The following is a 23,205-nucleotide window of genomic DNA, read 5'->3' on the forward strand; positions in this document are numbered from 1 at the left end:
TGTCTGCTCTATGAGGTGTGGCAGCCATTCTCAAAGTACTGTTCTCACCCTCGACTAATCTAAAACAATTTGGTCTGACCTGCAGAGACTAACTGAAGAGGGTGTGTGCTTGAGTAGATAAGACTGTCATCTCCTAATGAATTTCGGGTAGCATATAAAGTCACAGATAGTGACAGCATGCATGGAAATTGTATTCTGTGTTTGACTGATGCATGGGATTTGCTTCTAAGTTTACAATAGAAAATACTTTCTTAAAAGTATAAAAACTATGTCTTATAGTTAGATGTCAAACTGAATATGATGGTCTGATTTTTAACCAAAATACTTCAAAAAATACTCTGGAATTTGTGGAATTGTTGTACTAATACATAAACATCATTAAATTTGTCTCTCTGGGCACTACTTTCAAAAGTGGAGGGTAGGTCTTCCCTTAGAGCATGAAGGGTGGTCAGAAGGGATGGAAAGGGGAAAGAGGGAGATCAGTCACAGGCTTCTAAATTGATCACTTTTTTTTTCACAAGGCTCTATTTAATGTGGTGGTGTCGCACATTACCCAAGATTTGAACTGACGGAGATGATCAAATCCACCTGCCAGTGGATTTCACAGAATCACAGCAGCTTGGTAGAGATCTCAGAAGCCATCTGGACTAACTCCCTGCTCAAGCCAGAACACCTAGAACCTGTCACCAGGACCATGTCCAAAGGCCTTTTGAATATCTTCGAGGATGGAGACTCCATAACCTCCCCAGGAAACTTGTGCCAGTGCTTCGTCATCCTTACAATAAAAAAGTGTTTTCTGGTGTTCAGAGGGAACTTCTCATATTTCAGTCTGTGCCTGTTGCCTCCAGTTTTGTCACGGAGCACCACCGAAGCCCAGCTCTGCGCCCTTCTGCACCCTCCCCTCATGTATTTATATACATTAATAAGATACCCCTGAGCTGCCTTCTCTCCTGAACAATCCCAGCTGCCTCAGCTTTCCTCATATGTGAGGTGCTCCAGTCCCTTAATCATCCAAACAGCCTCATGTGTCTGAAAAATTTCGCTGTAGCTTTCCAAGGATCCTGTAAAATGTATGTCTTGTTTTGTTATTATTGTCATCATTTCTTATAACTACCTCTGAGGTCACAAGTGCAAACACTAAGTAGTAGAGCCAGGGTTACATTCCACCAGCACCATAGGAACAGCCTGTTGAGTAAGACGTGTCTTAATCTGTTGACTACATTAAGTAAAACATTTACATGGATCCATTTAGGATACAGCATTTTTACTTTACAGTGATAATCAATGTTTGGTGCAGTTATAAGGTATGACTGAGAGAAGCCATTATCAGTAACATTCCTACTGTCAACTGAATGCCTACTTCTCTGGAGTGTTATCTGAAGAAGAAAACACATGTTGCCCTCATGAGATGCTGGAGTTTGGCTGCCTGGGCCCAGGGCCAAGGCAGTTCAGCTGGGACCATGGAGAGAGGATCCCAGAGGCACAGTGGGGAGGCCATGGCCACAGCCAGTCCTGGTCTTGGGCCCTGGCAGAGCTTTGGCCACTGCTCTGTCATGATCCTGCCACAGGCGGGTTGTGGCCCCTGATCCAGGTGCAGAACACGCCTCTGTGCCAACATGGATGTTATCAGGTGTTTTATGATCCAGGAAAAAACAGAAACAGATACTGGTTTACTTGGAGGATAATGGATTTATTAATTCAGTCTGCAAGGCCCTGCTACGCAACAGGAGGATGTTTTGATGAAGTGCCTAAGCAAAAAGTCCATCCACAAGCACATTTTCCAAAGAAACATTAGGGCTTTGTGCCATTAATTCTGTATTTATGTTGCTTCTGTTTAGAACGTATCTGACTAATTCATTTATGGTTGCACTCAGAGAAGGAGAGCCAGGTGTTTTAGCAGTTTGTCCAAATGTTATATCACTTCAGGCTCTGACTGGAAAAATTAATAGTTTTTCAAGTATTGTCCCAGAGTCACATTTATCTGATTACTGAATACGCATCCTGCTAATGGGATCCTTCCTCTGATAACAGTATTGAGAGTTTGGAGACTGAGGGCACAGAATCATTAAAAATACCCCTATGTAGTTAACTATCTGAGATTAATTGCAAAAGCCAAAGAACATTGTCACTAAAAGCTTTCTGTTAAATACAGATACAGATTTTTTTTCACAAGTAGTTTATCTAAGTACAATTCAGATTTTGAGAAGAACATCATTTTTCAGGAGGAAATGGCAGTACAGATCTCTGCAATCACATTTGACAGCAGCTGATGAAGAAAAAAAATCATCTTTTAAACCTATTTAAACTAAACTGGCTGAACACCAGATCTCAGAGGGTGAAAATCAGTGGCACGGGGTGTAGCTGGAGGTCTGTCCCTAGTGGGGTCCCCCAGGGTTCAATACCAAGCTCAGTATTGTTTAACTTACGCATCAATGACTTGGATGAAGGGGCAGAGGCCTCCTCAGCAAGTTCACTGTCAACACAAAGCTGGGAGGAGTGGCTGATACCCCAGAGAGCTGTGCAGCCCTTCAGAGGGATCTTGACAGGCTGGAGAGATGGGCAGAGAGGAACTGTCTGAAGTTCAACAAGGGTAAGTGCAGGGTCCTGCACCTGGGGAGGAATAACCCTCTGCACTAGCACAGGCTCAGGGCTGACCTGCTGGAAAGCAGCTTTGCGGAGAAGGACCTGGGGGTCCTGGAGGACAACAAACTGTCCATGAGCCCAGAAGCATGCCCTGGGGTCCAAGAAGGCCAATGGGATCCTGGGCTGCATTAGAAAGAGCATTGCCAACAGGTTGAGGGAGGTAATCCTGCCCCTCTACTCAGCCCTGGTGAGGCGTATCTGGAGTGCTGTGTCTGGAGTGCTCCTCAGTACAAGAGATACATGGAGCTAATGGGGTGGGTCCAGCTGAGGGTGATAAAGATGATTAAGGGACTGGAGCATCTCTTTTATGAGGAAAGGCTGAGGGAGCTGGGCCTGTTCAGCCTTGACAAGAGACAACTGCGAGAAGACCACAACAATGTCTGTAATAACTGAAGGGAGGGTGTCAGAGGATGGATCCAGGCTCTGCTTGGTGGTACCAAGCAACAGGACAAGAGGCAACAGGCAGAAACTGATGCACAGAAAGTTCCACTTTTTACATGAGGAAAAGATTATTTACTGCTTGCATGACCAAGCACTGGAACAGGTTGCCCAGAGAGGTTGTGGAGTCTCCCTTGCTGGAGATATTCAAGAACCCTTTGGACACAATCCTGTGCCATGTGCTCTAGGATAACCTGGCTTGAGCAAGGAGTTTGGACCAGACAACCCACTGTGGCCCCTTCCAACCTGACCCACTCTGCAATTCTGTGAATTCAGAGGCATATGCAAGGACTGCAAAGGCCTGTTTATCTGTTCCATTTATGATGTTTGGTAGTACAGAACAGGACTCAGGACTTTCTCACTGCTCTTACAGTTCTGTAGGTTGTTTCTATGTTTTTGCAGTCCATTTTGTTGCTTGTGGATATCTTTGCCTTCTCCTCCAGCTGGTTGTTGCCTTCAGGACATCAAACATATCTCTGAGCTATTGTGTCATCTGTGTGGATTTTCCAGGCTATTTTTCTGGTAATATTTTCTATGTATTTATCAGACACAAATGAAAGAGTAGTCAGTGCTCTGCCATTGCTGCCTTACCCTGCAATACAAACTGCTAATTCTAATCGACCTGGATACAGCTGAAAATCCCTTTGCCAGAGCATCTTTCGAGATTAGGTTTCTCACTGTACTTTTGGAGGCTGGCAATGATCTTGTTTTTGTTCAAATATTCTGACCTTTGGGACATTTATGGCAGATTCACAGAAGCAGTCAAAAGCAAAACATGTAGAAGAGATAAGAGATTTCACAGTACTGACAGGGCAGTTATTGCTTTGGTGAAAGAAAGCCAAAGAGCAGTACTGGCTGCAGCCAGCCAAAGTAGGTGCTGCAGTCTCTCAGAATCAGACCTGTCTGTATAAAGGCTGAAATCAATAGGTTCAGTCACAACTGTGCAACATGGACAGCTGTAAGAGATTGTCATACACTTAACATATGTCTAACATACCTTTAGCTACTCCTGCTGTGCAAATCAGCCCTGTTAGATTACTGCTTTGACCTTGACATCAGTGCTGCACAGTTCTTGTGTTTTCGCACAGGGAGCAGCACAGACAAAAAGTACAACAAATGTGTGTTTCTCTGCTTTGTGATTTGCCTGGCTGTTGGTCAGGTTCTGCCACAGCAGAAGCACTCTGGATTTGAAATCCTCCCTGTGCCTTTCTGCACATGTATATGTATACATATAGAGTTAACTGCTCCTCACTTCATTACTGTATTTCCCTCCAAATGTTTGAGCAAGGTCAGAAGGATCTCTGCCCATACAGAACCATAAACTCAGAATGACTCAGGTAGTAAGGGACATGAACAAAGAAGTGGTTAGGAACAACCATCATGGATGTTCCACAGAGATACGGTAGCTGACTATGACAGCTGGTGTAGGGTCAATAGCTCTGACCGAGGAAGCTGTGACTGGTCTGGAGAGATGGTCCCAAAAGGAATCGCCTTCCCGAGGCCCGGTGTCTTCCCTCAGCTGCTGCCTAGGAGGGCCCTTGCAGAAGCTGTCAGCTCTTTAGTGATTGTCAGCTCATGATTTCAGCTCAGCTCTGCAGGGCAGCCTCCAGGCCGGACCAGGGAGAGACGAGAGGCTCGTGTAGCTGTTCCGCACGAGGCAGCTTTATTGGTCCGTACTCTGGCGAAGGGGAGCCAGGGACGAGCAACTCTCTCTGCCCCCGTAGGGGCAGGGGGCTGGCTTTATAGGGATACAGGAGGTGGGTGTCAGAGGGTAAAGGCCAATGGGCTACAAAGAATCTGCATAGGGTCTCCCAGAGGATTCTGGGTCTGTCTTCTTCTCGCCGTAACTGCAGAGTAGCTGCCTTCCCAGAGGGGGTCCTGCTGGGAGATTGAGCAATCTCCTTATCTCAGCAGACGTTCCTCCAGGACAGTGGCATACCCTACAGCCTGACCAGCCTGATTACGTTGAAGAATGAAAACACTAAGGAGAGAGAGTTTTTATGCACCTTGATTCCACAAAGACTTTCGGCAGTGTCCCAATGCATCCTTGTAGCCAAATTGATGATAGATAGATTGAAAAAGACGACTATAAGCTGGGTGGAATATTCACTGGACTGCCAGGCCTAAAGGGTGATATCAGCTGTGCCAAGTCCATCTGGCAGTGAGCCAATAGCAGCACCCTGCAGGCTCTTTATTAACAGCCTAGCCAACATCAAGTTAGGTGAGAGCATTTGGCTCATTGAAAGGGAGGGCCACTATTCAGAGGGACAAACAGCTTTACAGAATCTTCATTATTTCCAACCATGGTGAATGCAAGGCCTTGCACCTGGGATGGCTTAGCCCCCCCTCCACCTATTCTACACATGAGACAGGCAAAGCACTCAGCATTACAGTCCAGGGACTGACTGGCTGCAGAGCAGCCTCGATGAAAAGGACTGGGGGATCCCGATGGGCAGTGAACTAAACACAAGTTCACTGTGCATGCTGACAGCAGTGAAAGCCAACAGCCAGCTGGGCAGGGAACTCTTTGCATCACACTGGTGTAACGTGCACCATCACTCCACCACACTTGACTCATTACACCACATCTAGAACCCTGGTCCAATTCTGGGGTTTCCACTATGAGAAGGATATAGATAAGCCTGAGTACATTTGGCATAAGGCCACCAAGATCTTTGGGGCTGCAGCACCAGAGCTAAGAGAGACCAAGGGAACTTTTCAGTCTGGAGATCAGTTGGTTTCAGGGAGACATCATAGACCATGGATACTCCACTCATTGGAAATACTACCAGAACTGCAAGGGACAACTCATCATAATAAGGGAGAAATAGTACAACACCCTATTCCCATATTAAGAGACTAAACAAAGTTTCCTTCAGTGTCTTTGGGGACAAGTCTGTATTTTCTCACTGGAACAAAAGCAGGGCAGGTATTAGAGTCACAAAAATTTAAAGTAGGAGAGCAGATTAGGGACAAAAAAAAATCAAATAAGATAAAGATACACTTCAGGTTTGTTTTTTTAAAAACTTTTTTGCTATTGTTGTTTATTTGGGCTTTCATAAAAATTGGTTAATTAATAACAAAAAACATTTACTTTACTGTATGCCTCACAATTGGAAACAATTGATAAATTGTTAATATTTTTGAAGACATAAGCAAAACACTAGGTTTTTGAAATTCACATCAGACTTTCAAAAAGATGCCTGTATTTCAAAATATTTAGTAATATTTTAAAAATAATTATATTTTAAGAATAGAATATGACAAAAATATGATAAGCTCATGCAGCTTTATATACTTACCGCTGAAAGGTGCAAATAAACAATTTTCATCAAAACTTGAATAGAGTTTAAAAATGCAATGTACAGTGAAAATATGTAGGTATTTACCTACATATTTCCAGTTAAAACTATTGAAAATTAAGGTAAAAGACATTGAAAGCAAAAAGTCAAACAATTGACTGAAATTAACACAGCTAGCAGAATAATGGCAGAAGAACCTGGTGTGGGTTTTCTGGGTCAATGCAGAAGAGGACATTCAGCATCACCAGATGTCCTACCCCGTCCAAAATGACACATTCTGAGATGCTACAAAGGGTCTCAGTATTGTCAAGTTATACAATTCCTGAATAAGAAGACACCTCTAGCAAGGTCTCATTTTCTGCACTTTCAACTGCAGCATTCTTCTTTTCAACTGTTCCATTTGCATTGCTTGTTTCTTCCAAAACTACCACTAAACTTGACAGGGTTGTGTGAGGATCAAGCAGTTTCACAAGAGGTATGTCCACCTTTCTCTCTTGAAAGACACGGTTCTGAATTGTCATAGCTAACATAGAGTCTATGCCCAAAGATGAAAGTGGTGTATTCATGGTTAGTTCATCTGCGTTCACTCCTGTGAGGTCACTCACCAATGAGGTGATGTAGTCCTCGGATTTGAGAAAGGCAGTCTCTGGGACTTCAGTTTCCTCAGGGATTCCAATCTTGTTCCTGAAATCTTCTGACATAAGTGATACAAAGCGACTTTTGAGTGAAATAATCCGAGTGAAAACATGATGATACAAAGCTTGAAAGTTCAATTTGACGACAGCTTGCTGAGGGTTGTTTATAAGTAAGGTCTTCCTGAGATACTCATGAATTTCATGCACTTGCAGAATGTCTATGCCCTTGGATCCCAGGATGCTCTGAATGTGGCTTTGATTGAGCAGAATGCCAAGGTTCAAAGCACCCCAGTTAATGGCCTGGCCTGAAAGCCCACAGTTCCTCCGGTAGAGGCAGAAGAGATCCAGGAAAGAGTTTGCAGCTGCATAGTTTGTCTGGGTGGCATTGCCCAGAAAGGAAGTAACAGAGGAGTAGCACACAAAGTAGTCCAGCTCCTGGCCTCTGGTAGCCCAGTGAAGATTTAGGGTCCCTGCGACCTTTGGGCTCAGCACTTTGTGAAAGTCAGCCAGCCTCAGGACTTCAAGGTGGCCATCGTGCAAAGCAACAGCACTTTGGAATACACCTTGATCGGGACTCCCCACAAAGGTGTTGGCAATGGACTGGAAAGCCTTCTCAACATCACCGGTCAAAGTCACGTCACACTGCACAGACACTACTTTGCTTCCCTTTGTACTGCTGCTGCAAAGCCCTCATCTCTTCTTGCTTCTCGCTGCTGGGAATTCTCCTGGAGAGTATTGCAATACACCCTCCTCCATTCTCGGCTATGAATTTCACCGTTTCAAAGCCAAGTCCAGTGAGCCCCCCGACTACCACATAAACAGCGTTCTGCTTGAACAGCTGCCTCTGGGGCTCGTACAACGGGATATCTGAAAGCACACTGATGTCCTTCTGCCTTCTCAGGACAGCAAGGGGAACAGAAGTGCAGGTAAAATAGGACATCACAGAGTTTAGCCCTTCAAAGTTCTCCGTCTGCTGAAAAACAGAACCCGAGAGATGTCTAAACTGTTTCATATCCATGGAACTGACCCAGGCATGTACAGTCTTGTGCAATTCCTTTAGAGATGCTTTCCGGAAGAGGCTGGAAACAACAAGGACATGAAAGCTGATGTTTTCATGATCAATTTCACTGACATTCTGGATACATTCGGACTGTTGATTGCCACACACCATCACCACATCTTTAAGAAAGTACATATGGGCCAGATCCTCCAAAGACAGTCTGTTCACTGGAGGAAGAAGAACAAGGGCATTGCACAGGTTGATATACTGGAATACGTTAGGAGCGGGCTTTGCAAGGACTGTCCTCCAACCCATTTCTTCTGCTGCTGCAGAAAGAACGTGGCACAAAACCGATGATGGCTCTGTAGTTATAATACCCAAAGTTCTGCCATGTTTCCCCTTGGGTAACCTCTGAGTGAAAATTTCCCATGCAATGATGAAGTATGACACACAAGGAACACTCTGGAGGAAAGGGAATTTCTTTGCATTGAAACAAACTGTTGCTGGAATCTGAACTCTGGATGACGCAGCAGTGGGATAACATGAAACCACATGATCTCCCACTTTCACTTTTCTCACGTCAATGCCTGTTGCAGTGACTGTGCCACTGAAATCAAGAGCTAAAAGTCTGTGCCTGTCTCCTGCTTGTGAGTTCCAATACAGTGTATTACCAAAGTTGCAGCTAGAAACACTAATGGGAAAATAATCTTCTGAGTGGAGACAAATTTTATCCACTTGAATTTCAACACTCTCTTTGTCCAGCTGAGTAGCAGTGCCAGTGGATAATTCCCCAGACAAGTCTTTTGCTGCGTACGCATCAGAAGTGTACAAAGTGAACGTTTGTGATTTCTGGAGAGATCTTACGGGTTGGTTGTAATCTGCATCTACAAAAGGTGTGCGTCTGATTTCGGACACATAAATCCTTCCCTGGCTGATGCAAACTTCTGGATAGTCCCCACCTTTGTATTTAACAAGAACATCTGCTAGCACTGAGATGTCCAGGGAGGTGGAAGAGCTGAGGTCAATCAACTGAAATGTGATTTCTGGAACTTCAACAATACAAGTTCTGGTCATGCCATATAATGCAAACCCACAGTTAACGTGGTCCACATATCTCTCCGTTGTTCTGTAGGTGATCACTCTGATGGAACAGTGGGATGTCTTCTCTCTTAGTGCCACCACTACCTGGCGATAGGCTTCACAGCACTTTGCCAACTGATCTACCGCTTCCCTTGGGAAGTCTTCATTTAACTTTTGAATTCCCCACAGGAAGAGGATTTCATCATAAGCCTCAACCTCTGCTCTCATTTTATTCTGTGTCTGGCCTTCCACAAGGCATTCCCAGTCTTCATACATAACATATCTCGAAGCAGGATGCAAGTACTTTTTGAGCTGCTCAGCTATCCCAAATCTGTCTGCAAACACGACGACTCTGGGCTTAAACCCCAGATGTCCAATTGTCTGTGAAAGAGAGACTTCTTTCCACTTGTTTTCAAACAGGAATTCATTGTCTCTGGAAGACGCTTCCTTCACAAAAGTGATGGCAACACGCTTGAGCTCAGCCAAAACAGAGCCGTGTTTGCCCACAAAGCATCCACAGACCTCAAGGCAGTTTCCAGTGGACTTGCTCATTCTCATATATATCATCATTTCTTCCTCCAGTGGGCGGAGCACCACCAGGCTGCCTATCCCTGAGGGAAAGCCTGCTCTGGACTGGAATGTCCTTGAGGTCAAGACAGCGGTCATCTGCAGAAAACAGTCGAGCAGCACTGGGTGGATACAGTAGCTGTACATGTCTCTGACGGTCTCCTCATTCACCTTTATGCTGGTTATAGCTTCCTTTAGCTCCTGGCAATAATGCACATCACTGAGCTGCCTGAATATGGAGCCATACTGAAAGCCAACCTGAGACAGTGCTTCATAAACCTCCTCTCTGCTAATCACTGACCTGCATCTTCGATAGATGGCTGGGAAGGAGATGCTGCTTTCTTCCACCACAGTTTCAGGCTGCTTTGCCACTTGGCCAGCAGCATAAACCGCGCTGGAGGAAGAGAGAACCTCAAAGGTTGTCATGGCTTTTTGCGGACTCAGCTTGATACTCAGCACTTGGGAACTCTGTGTGAGAACACACGGCGCAGAAAAACTGATACTCAGCTGGCAAGTGCTCAGAGGCACTTTAGGCCTTGAGTTGCTCATCACAGAGGCCAGACCAAGCTCCACATAGAAAGCACCAGGGACTAAGGCCACCCATTGTTCTTGTGCTCATATAAGTATGGCGTTGTGTCCTGGGACACCAGGCAGCCAAACTCCACATTGTCACTGTTTATGCCATAAATCAAAGGATGACTGGCGCTGACACCTCTTTGGTTTGCTTGCTGGTGGATATCCAGACAGGCCATGAGTTTTTGGCGATCAAACTGGTATCGTGGAATGGCCACCGGAACACTTTGATACCCGTTATAAAAGTGCTGCCAGTTGGGATTATACCCCAGTTCAAACAGATTTCCTACCAGAGTGAAGAGCGTCTGATATTCTACATCCGTTTGCAAAGAGGACATCACCTTTGTGCCTTTTCCTAGAGTTTCCTTTATGCTTCGCTGCAATGCTCGGTGAGGACTTATTTCCACAAACACCACGTTTTCCCTGCCTCTGGCTGCACTTTGGATGGCTTGTGTGAAAGCAACAGGCTCACGTGTATGCTGCGCCCAGAATCCGCCCTGAATAAAGTCGTTTTCAGATGCAGCCACACCAGTCAGTGTTGAAATCACTTCAATCTCCCCCTTCTGCTTTTCTAAAGGCTCTATTTTTTCTTCCAGCTCCCCGAGGATCATATCCATGCTGGGGCTGTGGTATGCAACTGGAACATTTAAAACATGAAGAAAGATGTTTCTCTGTCTGAAAGCTTCAGCTAAGTCTCTCTGGACAGCTTCCACAGTGCCTACACTCCCAGACAAGGTGCAGGAAACGGGGCTGTTGAAAGCAGCAATGCACACCTTTCCCGAATAGGGATGCAGGCGTTCAGCAATCTCTTCAACAGGGATGTTTCCAACCACCAACATTCTGCCACTGGCAGTCTTTGCCTGCAGCCTGCTCCGGTGATAAATGACTTTGACTGCATCTGCCAGCGAAAGGTAGCCAGCAATATGTGCAGCAGCAACTTCCCCCACTGAGTGGCCAACAGCAGCAATGGGCTTAATACCCCAGTGCTTCAGGAGGGAAGCTACAGCAACCTGCAGGGCAAACAGCAAGGGCTGGGAAAGCTCTGGATTCAACAAGTCCTTTGAGCTACGATTTCTCCCTGGCAGGAGGCTGATGGCAGCGTGCTCCTGAAAAAGGTCTTCTATCTCCTTACACTTGTCTCTGAACACTGGCTCTGAGCTCAGCAGTGCCTCACTGAACTCCTGCAGCGTGACACCATTGCCACAGAACACAAACACCAGCTGTGGTTCCACCTTGGACATGGCAGGTTCAGTGCTCGCCGCCAACTTAAGCTCTTGCTGCAAGTGTTGGAGGGAATTTGTGACAAACGCTTTTCGGTACCTGTAGCTGGCATGGCTTCTTCTGCAGGCAGATGTATAGGCCAGGCTTGGGAGAGTTACAGAGCTCCTTGTGCTCAGCTGCTCAGCTGTATCTGCCATTGCCATCTGGAGGGACCTACGGGATGCTGCTGACAGCAGAACTAATTCCAGGGGCTTCTTAAAGGCAGGAAGAGCCTCTGGCTGCTTCACCTGCCTGACTACAACATGAGCATTGGTTCCTCCAAATCCAAAGCAGTTGATGCCAGCTACTCTTCCGTACTCACTGGATTCTTCCCAGGGCTCTACAGCTGTGGCCACGGCAAGGTTTAATTTCTCTGCATCGATGCTGCTCATCTCCTTCGAGTAATGCAAGGAGGGAACAATCTTTCCATGATGCATCATCAGGAGCACTTTGATCAACCCGGCTGCTCCAGCAGCCGATTCCGTGTGCCCAATATTTCCTTTCACTGAACCGATTTTCAGAATGGAAACTCGGGAAGACCTGTTCTTGCTAATGACACTACCCAGGCTTTCAGCTTCAGTAGGATCTCCAGCAGCAGTTCCGGTGCCATGGGCTTCAATGTACTGCACAACTGAGGGATCAACACGACTTTCATAAATGCTACGCAGTAACTTCTCTTGCTCTATTTGAGATGGTCTCGTGATCGGAGTCATGGACCTGCCGTTCTGATTGACCGCACTGATGTTTATCACACCCCAGATTTTGCTGTAGTCTTCCTTTGCCTGTTCCATGAAAAGTTAAATTTCTTTAATAAACTCATGCTTTCTCTGTAGAGGAGACAACAAAACACCACAACAAAGCCAAGAATACACAGAATATGATGCTAACTTTTAAATGTGGGATCCTTTTCCTATGCTAGGGGAAGTGCATGAATGCTTAAGAAATGCTTCATTAATCTTAAGCTTGAATTGGAAAAACTTCTCTGGAAAAGAAGTTATTAGAGCTGAAGACACAAAATCCAGGCAAGCAACCAGTCTTATTTCAGGCTGCTTCACAAGCAGCCTTACCTTTTGCAGTGGTTTGAGGAAAACAACACCGCAGCCTTCTCCCCTTCCATAGCCATCTGCCTTCTTGGAGAAGGGTTTGCTTATGCCCTCCGGAGAGATCATTTTTGCTTTACTGAGAGACACAAAGGTGCGGGGATCGATGATGCAGTTCACCCCACCACAGATTGCTGCCTCACAGTCTCCTGGAGTCAAACAGAAACATACTCATGTTGAGATGGCCCAGGTGATAGATAGGAACAGTAGCAATCCTGATTCCATTGTCCAGCATCTCTCCAGTCCGTTACCTGATTTAATGGCTCGCAAGGCGTAGTGCAGAGCAAAAGAAAAGATGAACACGCAGTGTCAACAGTCAGGGACGGTCCAGTCAGATTAAATGTGAAAGAGACTCTGTTGGCAGCAATGCTCATTGCTGTTCCAGTACCATCATAATGATTTATTTCACTCACTGCTCTGCTGGTTATGATTTCATAGTCTCGATTCATGAGACCTGGAAAACATCAGATTTGTGTCAAGTTAACCCAAGCCAACAACAGGCATGTACAGCTCGAAACCTGACGGCGTGTTTCGGTTTTCAGCGTTAAGACAAAACCACGTGGCATCCGTGCTCCTATGGTGAAGCTTTGCTCCAACACAAGTCAAAGGCAAAACTCACAGCAATTTCCCCTGGACTCAACTTACACAAACATACCTAACACTTGAAATTCCTACCTGCCCTGGAAACAACAGGCCTTTCCTGATGGCTTAGCTCACTGTGTGATGCAGCTAAGGTCTCTGTAGCCTGCCGAGACCCCTGTATCTCAGTTTGAGACGGCGTGGTTTAGTTCAGCTATGAGAATAGTTATCAACAAGTTACACATAGCATAGCTTGGATATAAATGTACAAGACATTAGCTTCAGTTCCTCAGATGTACCAAGTTAAAGGTCACAGCACAAACTACATCCAATACTTTGTATTTATCATCACTTTTCACACTGTGAGCCAGTAAGAAGTAGAAAAGAAGAAGGGGGCCTCTGAGAGCAGTTGTGTCCTTTTTCTGGGAACACTATGCTTGGAATACCATGGATCCCCAAGTCCACATGTGGACAATGCAGTACCTGTATTCAGAGAGCAAGGAATAGTGCCCTCAGTGGAAGAAGAGCACTCTCAGACTAAAAGGTAATCTAAAGCATTTCCCCTATAGGCACATCAGCCAAACTACCCCAGAAAACTCCTCCTTAAAGAGATACAGATTATACCAGCAATAATGTGCTGTTCCTCTAGTATTGTCTTTTAAATGTCTTCCAACAGCCCTCGGTATCATCTCCTCAGTAACTTTTCTGGTACTGACACAAGCAGTTGGACAAGTGCACCCCTGTACCATTCTAATGTCCACAGGAGGATTTCTGCTGCTTTGAAAGGATATTAACCCCCACAACACCTTAACCAACGTTATACTGGAAAACAGTATGCTGGGCAAAAAGGGTAGGCCTGTGTAGAAGCCCAGAAGATAAGGGGCTAATGTGTACATGTCAAACACTGGCTGCCAGATACCCAGGGAGCCAACCAAGGATTGTCAGTAATAACCAAGAATTGTTGAAAGAACAAGAGGAGAAGGGCACCATGGGGAAGTAGGGCAACACTTTTCTGGGATAAACATTCCTTGTTCTGCTCCAGAGACACAACCACAGAATCAAATGGGTTGGAAAAGACCACTAAGGTCATTGAGTCCACCATGTGGTCAAACCCCACCCTGTCAACTGGACCATGGCACTAAATGCCACATCCAGTCTTTCCTCTAACACCTCCAGGGACGCTGACTCCACCACCTCCCTGGGCAGCCGATTCCCATGTCCAGTCACCCTTTCTGTGAAGAATTTCTCCCTAATGTCCAACCTGAACCAATCTGGCACAGCCTGAGGCCATGTCCTCTCATCCTGTCGCTAGTTGCCTGGGAGGAGAGGTTGATCCCCACATCACTACACCCTCCTTTCAGGCAGTTGTAGAGAGAGATAAAATCACCCCTGAGACTCCTCTTCTCAGGCTAAACACCTCCAGCTCCCTCAGCTGCTCCTCATTGGACTTATGCTCCAGGCCCTTCCCAGCTCTGCTGCACTTCTCTGGACTTAACTCCAGCACCTCAATGTCCTTCCTGAATTGAGGGGCCCAAAGGGGACACAGGACTTGAGTTGTGGCCTCACCAGTGCCACATACAGGGGAAGAATCACTGCCCTGCTCCTATGGTCACACTATTGCTGATATAGGCCAGGATGCCACTGGCCTTCTTGGCCACCTGGGATCACACTGGCTCATGTTCAGCTGCTGTCCACCAGCACCCCCAGGCTCTTTTCTGCTGGGCCACTTTCAGACCACTCTGTCCCCATCAAGAAATGAAAGACAGCATCATCACAGAAGTGAGAATGAAGCATTGACCCAAGGTCAGTCTGGGCAGGGGAAGGGTCAAGAGCACTCAAGACCCAAGACCTTCAAAGCCTCTGATGCATTTCCAGAAAAGACTGAAAGAAGGGACTGGACATGACAACTAATTTGCATAGAAAGAGAGAAACATGTCTTCAGGGCAGGGAAACCTCTCTATAAAAAAGGTATCCCCATCTAGGCCAGGGGGTGCCCCCAGGACACTGGACATGTCATTGGCCAGACTGATGCTGGAATCAGGAGTGGTTATCTCTTTTTCACTCCTTTTCTCTTTCTCTCTCCCTTTCTTTATCTCTTCCTTTCCCCCTTTTCTACCACCCTACCTCTTTATCCACAACCCACTGCCATGTGCTGATATAGCAGGTCAGTGACCAACAGTCCAATTTCCATGCCAAGTGTGTAATTTATTAATAAAACTTTTCCTGCAGACCTCATCATTTACGAATCCTGGGTGTTCCCTTCCCCTTAAGGGTGAAACGTCACAGCCTGGCTTGGGAGTATCTTTCCCAAGAAGGGCTGGGTTGGGGAGGCAGTTTTAACTCTTTCCTGCTTCACTTCAGTGTCTGAACACAGGAAGAAGAGCACCAAAAGAGACACAGGAATTCTACCATGAACTCCCAGAGTCTCCTGGTAATTCTTACCAAAAGTAACCAGTAGTGCCATAGCACAGTAGCCTTAGATCTCCAGGCTAGATCCAGCCTAGATCCAGCCTAGATAACATGGAAAGGTTATGAAGGAGTGCTCCAATCTTTGTGAGGTTTTCTTTTCTTTGCTGTGAAAGTTTCATCTTACCAATAAAAACACCTGTTCTGGTGCCACTGACAGATTCTACAGGAACTCCTGCATCCTCCAGGGCTTTGTATGTGCACTCTATCAGTAACTTCTGCTGTGGGTCCATGCGTTCAGCTTCCATATTATTAATCCCAAAGAGGTGGTTGTCAAATGAATTAAATCTGAAATGCACAGACCAGAATATGATATGACATACGTATAGAAGATGCTTTTACTTCTAGATTCACAGTAAGCATTTTTTGCAATGAAAAGCAGAGCAGTAACTGGTGTTTGGCCACATTTGGTCCCATTTCCGAAATTCAGAAGAAAATGTTTATAAACCAAAGATGTTTCATGTCCCACCACAAAATAGGTCATTTTATCAATGATTCTGCATTTCAGAGGTAAGAGCCCGCTCCTACCCATTTTTATTCTTATAGTTATTGCACTAGTACCAACTGGATTCCTCAGATCATGAAATGTGCAGAATGAGACTCCCTCTGCTGTAATGTGGTCATGGCCAACGAGTTATAAACAAATATTGTTTTCTACATCATTTTAAGCCAATACAGACCAATGCTTCACAATTTAAAACCAAAAGGTAGAGGATCAGCTCAGGTGTTTTCAAGGGATACCCATGCTTCTCCAACAATATATTCAAAATACTTTCAGTGGGTGTATGTGTGTGTTTGTCTTTAAAAGCACCTTCAAAATTGGCCCATACTTACAAAAGACCAAGTCCAAGTTCAATCTTGTGTCCCAAGATCAGGTTTGTATGGCCTTCTATCATCTCTTGATTTCAGAGCAGGATTCAATAGCTAGCATGGGACTAAGCAGTAAATTAATTCTGGGTCCTGTGATTCAACCTGGCCAAGTATCAATCTCAGGAGACAATAACATTTCTTCTGTGCATGTCAACGTCTCCTTTGAATGAAGCTCTACAGCCTGAGGATTTAAGGTGAATGTGGAATTCAAGTAACAGACACTTATGCTGACCTTAATCTGTAATCTGCTATTCTTCACACTGGTCACAGCCCCTGAACAGCTGTACCCATATCTAAGTACCACACAAACCCGAGGTGCAGCAGGGTAACACACTCACTCATCGAGAAGAGCAGCTCGTGTTGTACATATTTTTCCTGGCTTGTTGTCATCTGGATCATACCATTCCTTGGCGTTAAATCTCTCGGGGGGGATTTCTACCGTGCAGTTTTTGCCTTCCTCCAGGACTTTCCAGAAATTGTCAATTCCATCTCCTGTTGTACAGAGTTTTTAAAACAGATTAAATTATGCACTCCCCCTCCCCGTGCAGGCTCAGAAATGCACAATCAGCTACAAGGACCTCCCACGTGTCAATCTAGAGCTGCTCAAGAAGACTTGCCACAGAAAGAAGTGATCAGTCTTTGGTGAGAGGAAAATGAAAAAGCATCACTGATCTCCTCACTGCTTGTCTAAAAGCAAAGGAGCCCCACAAAATCCTTAACCACCTTCTCTCCCCATTTCCCTACCATCTCACTGCATCTATTCTACATACTGTAATAAAGCAAGAAGCTTTCTTGGAGGAAAACCCAACCAGTTTATGGTACAGGCAAAGCTGATGGTAATGTCCAGCCTCTGGTCTGTCCTGTCCCTAGGCATGCAGAGTCCTGTAACAATGCACAATCACCCAGCCAGTGAACACGCAGAAAGTTCAAATCACCCCAGACCCATCCAGCTCCTTTGTATGAGTTTCGTGTGCAGCTCAATGCCCTGCCCACGGCCAGCACTGCAGCTTCTTCTGTCTGTCTGTCTGTCTGTCTGTCAGCAGACAGATTCAAACCAATTCGTTTCAACCACAGCGCCACCTTTCAAAAAGATCCCACAGGCAGCAAAGCAACAGATTCTGCTAGGGGGAAAACATGGTGTTTTCCTCCATTTCAACATTAATAAAAGACTCTGCTTTTCAATGTCCACTCAGAGCCTGCTTTGCTTTTACCCCCGACTCACCTCCGGGAAAGTTGCATCCTATTCCAACAATAGCAACTTCCTCTGCAGTCTCAATCTCCATCTCCTGGGCTGCACAAGACAGGAGTAGTGTCAGTCCAGTCAAACAATTATGCATTTACCTTTACATAAATACTCGGTTAAAAGGTGAACTTCCCACAAACACACAAACTTGTTCAAAACTTGATTAATCTTGAATCATCTACTGTTGGTTCTGACGACAAACGACACTTCCCACAAGTGACCTGAGCTGGACTATATTTTTCCTCTTGTCTCTACTTTTAGAGGAAAATCCCCATTTAGTTCCCCAAACTCTCTCATGCACAGACACTTCCTTTTTACTTTTTAACCTCTGCTAACAAATGTGAATCTTTTCAACAAATTAGATGGCAAAGACAAGAATTCCCTTTGGGATCAAATTAAATACCCCAGTATAGAAGTGACAGATGATTTCTTTTTCCTTGATTCTGGGAAAGGAACTTGTCAGATGAGAATCAGTTCAATTGAACTAATTAGAACTCGCTAGGATGCCCACCTCTAAGCCCTGCAGTCCTCCTGGACTTCCTTCAACCAACAAAGAGGAGATGATTCCTCTAGAAAAGTTTTGTGGGGAATTCTTGGCAGTGGGGAGAGATTCTCATCTCAGGGATACCACAGCAAGTCCCAGAGAGCCTTTCTCAGTCACTGACTGACAGCAGTGAAGCAGAGATGAGGCTGTTTTACAGCCCCACACATCATTCAGAGTTATCATTTCTCGGAGGTTTGATTTGAAAGGTGAAATCAGAAATAACTGCTCAGATTCACACTTTGAAAAATTTACTTCCAGGTTCCATTAGCTAGGAGAGAAAAAGTTAAAAGGCCACCTTGCAAAAATAAGGAGATGAGAATCTGGCTTTCTAGAAGCAAATTCCATTTTACCAATAAGGTAGATTCAAAATTGACACAAGAATTATTTCCTTTAAATTCTTTCAGAATTGTGTATGATTTCTATTTTAATGTATGATTTCTTATTTTAATGTAATTGCTAAACTAAAGCTGTAAAGCCCAACAAAATACTTTGTACAAAAGTACTTCTAAGCATTTTTCCTAAGTTGGCACTTAAATAGCAAGTAATAGAAAATTAAGGACCTTCCAATCACAACATAAAACAAATCTTTGGCATCTCTAGAGCTATCCAGTGAGCTATATAACTCTTACCTTATATCATCCCAATGGGGTGGAGTAATAGGCTGTCTGTGGAAGTCATTTATATAGGATTCTGTGTGGTTTCTTTTTTAAATGGGCATGCTAAATTGTTAACGCCTTTCAAAGGAAAAAAGAAAATGAGTCATGTGATTAGTCAGTAACCCCGACTAAGGCTCAAAACTACTTCCCTGAAGTAATAAATTCTTGATGTCGTAAGTTTTCACACCAAAGCAGTAGTAAAACCTGTCTTATCTAAATTTTTACAGTTAGCAAAACAGTTAATTAGCGATAACTTGTCATTAAATAGCCCATAAAAAATTTATGATCCTAAGAATATTATTTAAAAGGCTCTATCTTAAAATAACAACTCAATTTGGTTTGCTCTTTATATCAATAAATATTAAAGGTAATATTGAGCTTTCTTTCTAAAAACTGCCATCTTCTTTAAAGCCAGACAACAGTGAAATATCCAGAAGTAACCTCTGAAGGGATCAAGTCCGGTAGTCACTGCTAGATGCCTTTTTCACTCTCCCTCATCTGAATTCATTCCAACCACCTAAACTCATCTTTTTCCTCTTTTGACTTTGTAATGGAAACACAGGGTTACATTTACTTATGGTTAGTTTTCCTTGATTGCAGGACCCACCTCGTTCCACAAAGACAGCAAAAAAGCATTGTGCTGAGACAGTTTATTCTGCCATTAAATAGCTTCATAACCTGCTCTGAAAAGTTTTAAATTCTGCTCTCCATTTCATAGCTGAATACCTCAGTCACTTACTTTTCTGAATTCTGAGGTTGTTGGCAGTTATTTAACGATTTTTTAACTTAATTAACCCACTTCCCTGATATCCTTATAAGGCTTATTAACAAGATGGCTAGTCTGAAGGTGACTTGAGAATCTCCACAGTTTACACGTCTCTGAAGAGCACTCTTGTTAGTGCTGGTGCCATCAACATTCCCTGGCAGAACAGAATGTGGATTCATCAAGTGAACTATGAATGCACTGTGGGACCTCCGTTACAATTTCACAATCAGCACCTGAAACCAATGGTTGCTAAGCCATATTTTGAGGTATTGGTTAGGTATTGGCAGAATATTGAAATAGATCCTGCACATCTGTGACCATAAATTGCAAGTTAAACCAATCTGAACCCCAGTGATCCAAACACAATATAAACAATGTGCCAGAGTAAGAAAGTGCTGTTCATGTCACTGGTTCTGAACATACTTGTTTACAGTTTAGCAGGGTGTTGCCTGAGTGCTGATGACTTGCACTAGTCACATCATAGCTGGAATATATTAATAAATCCAAGTGATTGCTCAATCCTGAAACAGAAATAGGAACTAAGTATGGACATGTAGCAATAATGGATTGAGTCTGTTACTAACGTAGGCAGTGTATTTATAGCTGAATTACATGTTGGTTTGTCATCAAGTTTACTACACATTTTATCTAAATTTAAAAGTAAAAAGTTCAAAAGGGAAACAAAGACCTGTCATACGGGAGGCACTACATTTGTTTTGTCTCCCACGCCCTTACAGTGTTCACCTCTGAACCAAACCTTTGGTTTCTTCTATCCAGACTTATATCTGATAATTCCAAAACAACAGATAAAAATATATGTGTATTTCCCCAAAAAATTACATCCTACTGAGACTCAAATATAGGAAAATAGCTATTTATTTGCCTTGTTATCATTATTTCAATTGAGTTTTTAATGTCTTCTGGTGGGAAAACATGCATGTGTGAAGTATCTATGGGACTGCATGTCTTTCAAAGACAACATGGACAAAAAGGTTTTGAATGCTTTTTAATTCCAAGTATATATTAAGAGTAAAATACTTGTGGGTTCCCTGTTTCCATCAAGACACAAGTTGTGGGTTCCCTGTTTCCATCAAGACACAAGAAGGATTACTACACAAACCACTAGATGTTATTTTTTCACTGAAGCAGTGCTCTGACAAGAGAGGAGTTTGTGACACAATATGTCATTCTGCATTATCATGAAAACCTGGTAAGAAAAGGAACTGGCTCTTGGGCAAAACAATTTCCAATCAGTCAAATCTCAAAAATTTGCTTTGAACATAATTATAAATCATGGATTGTAGGTGCTGGGTGTGGGTTCGGCAATCACGATGGGCGCCAGACTGTAAGGACTCTGGTGGGTTCGGTCGGGAGATCTCTATAGTCTGATCTTGGGACACAGGCGGTTTATTGCAAAGGGCGTGGGTATAGGGGCACTGCTTAGAGCTGCAGCTGGCAGCTCTGAGCAGGCCCAAGAGAGCAAGAGAGTAAGCGAGTAAGTAAGGAGAGAGAGAGAGAGAGAGAGTGTAAGAGTGTGCGAAGAGTAAGAGAGGAGTGGAATGGAATAGAATGGAATAGAATGGTGAAGTCCTGGTTACAATACAATAAATCATCTTCTGTACTGAATATTCTAATTGTCACTAACCAATCTAATACAAGATACAAATCCTATAGCATTTACATACAGCCTATAAGAGTTCTTATATTACCATAGAGTGTTACATCTTAACTTCTAAAAACTACTCTTTGGACCCCTTCTGCTGAGCTAGTAGGGTCTGCTCTGACCCTTGGACCTGCCTGCAAGCAGAGGGTATTGTTCCATCAAGAGGGGATTATCTTCAGTCGGCCATACCATTGTTTTCCAGTTGTTCAGTAACTAAGACTTGGTATTTCAAAAGTGGCTTTCATTTCGATGTTGCCTGTAGTTTTCATATTCCCAAAATCTTTTGTCAGGCAATCACATTTATAAGGCTTTCCTGTTTCATCTTCCCCAACAATGGATATTCATGTGTCATTGAATAAGGGAGAAGTTTTTACATTTTTCATTCTACAGCTATGAAGTTTTCCAGTACACTTATTATTGCTGTTGTGGTTACTGTTACAGAAGTTTTAATAACACCAAGCACAGCAGGGTTCTGCTATGCCAGGAGCTGTATTAATCCATAGGGAGAAAAAGGACCCCACCACAAAGAGTAATACATGTGACAACCCCTAGTTCTTTTTATTAGCTCTGCACTATGGGGCTACTCAGGAGGAACAGAAGTAAGAAGCAGCTTCTGGCCTCTAAATTATTTATTTTTTCTTTTCTTTTCCCCCCCACTTTAATAGTAATCTCATGTATGGTTGCAAAAAAAAAAAGCTTTTTATATGACAGTTAATGATGCAAAGCTGTCTGCATGCATTTGCTGAAAGCCTGAAATAATATCCAGGCCCTGCCTCATTCAGACCAACTGTGCATAATGTGGTGCCATTGCTAATAGTTTGAGCATGGACAGAAGCAACTGGTTTCCTGATGATCAACAAATAGAAGACATGACATCATGAAGATGTAGGAAGATGTATGCAAAATTTTCCTAAAATTTGAAAGATAAGGAAAGGATGGAGCACAAGAGGATTTCTGTTAACTTCCTAAAGGTAGAATCTGGAAGCTGCATGCCTTGTAAACTCTGAACATTGCTGGGACATAGATAGGGTTTGCCCCATTTAGCCTAAGCTACCTAAGTCTTATGCACATAGTCCATGCTAACCATCTAGCTTTCTTCTCCAAAGACAACAGAGAAAAACCTGCAGTGGGAAAATCAGATCAATTTAGGTAATTAGAGTTATATAAAACCACTTTCACTGGCAAATGCAGTACAACAATAATTTCTCTATACCTAGTCCTTTTCATGTATGCAGGGATGACATAAATTCTTTTTTCCATATACTTAATCTGAGATGTGAAAGGAGATTATTATCTAACAGGACTCCCAGTTTTGTTTTCAGAATTGAAGCTTCTCAGAAAGAAATATCACACCCTGTCAAATCCCCTCTTTCTCTATTCCTGGTTCATGACATTGCATTCAGCTATCTCAAAAAGTTCCCCTGACAATTCCAGTATTGAGTAACTGCATCTGATATCAAGGCTTAAATTTAGATGTTTAAGCTGCTATTTTTTTTAAAAGATGGAACATAACTGTGCCCAAATAGGTATACCAAAAAAGAAAAATGGTAGAACCAGCCTTGAGCTATGTGTAGCCTTTATAGTAAATATAAACAAGCATTTTCATAGTATCATAGAATACCAGGTTGGAAGGGATCTCAAGGATCATCTAGTGCAATCTTTTTAGAAGAAGCACCAGATGGCCCAGCCCTGTCTCCAGCTGAATTTTAAAAATATCAAAGTTGGGGAATTCCACTTCCCTGGTGAGATTATTCCAATGACTGGTTGTCTTTGTTGTGAAAAATGTTCATCTTCCGTCCAACTAAAATCTCAACAGGAGT

At 43.7% G+C, this 23,205-nt stretch overlaps 1 protein-coding gene across 1 annotated transcript; it reads right to left on the reverse strand.

Annotated features, from left to right (window-relative positions):
- Positions 1-6,116: 6,116 nt before the first annotated feature.
- Positions 6,117-18,010, reverse strand: LOC116444780 (phthiocerol synthesis polyketide synthase type I PpsC-like). The gene is given in 9 exon segments (XM_032110496.1): positions 6,117-7,687; positions 7,689-10,264; positions 10,267-12,280; positions 12,566-12,747; positions 12,850-12,888; positions 12,891-13,052; positions 15,771-15,931; positions 16,852-17,005; positions 17,736-18,010. Coding segments are annotated over 9 exon segments (6,396 nt in total). The 5' UTR covers positions 17,851-18,010; the 3' UTR covers positions 6,117-6,694.
- Positions 18,011-23,205: the final 5,195 nt, after the last annotated feature.

The sequence above is a fragment of the Corvus moneduloides genome, chromosome 1 (assembly GCF_009650955.1).
Source record: "Corvus moneduloides isolate bCorMon1 chromosome 1, bCorMon1.pri, whole genome shotgun sequence".
Lineage (NCBI taxonomy): Eukaryota > Metazoa > Chordata > Aves > Passeriformes > Corvidae > Corvus > Corvus moneduloides.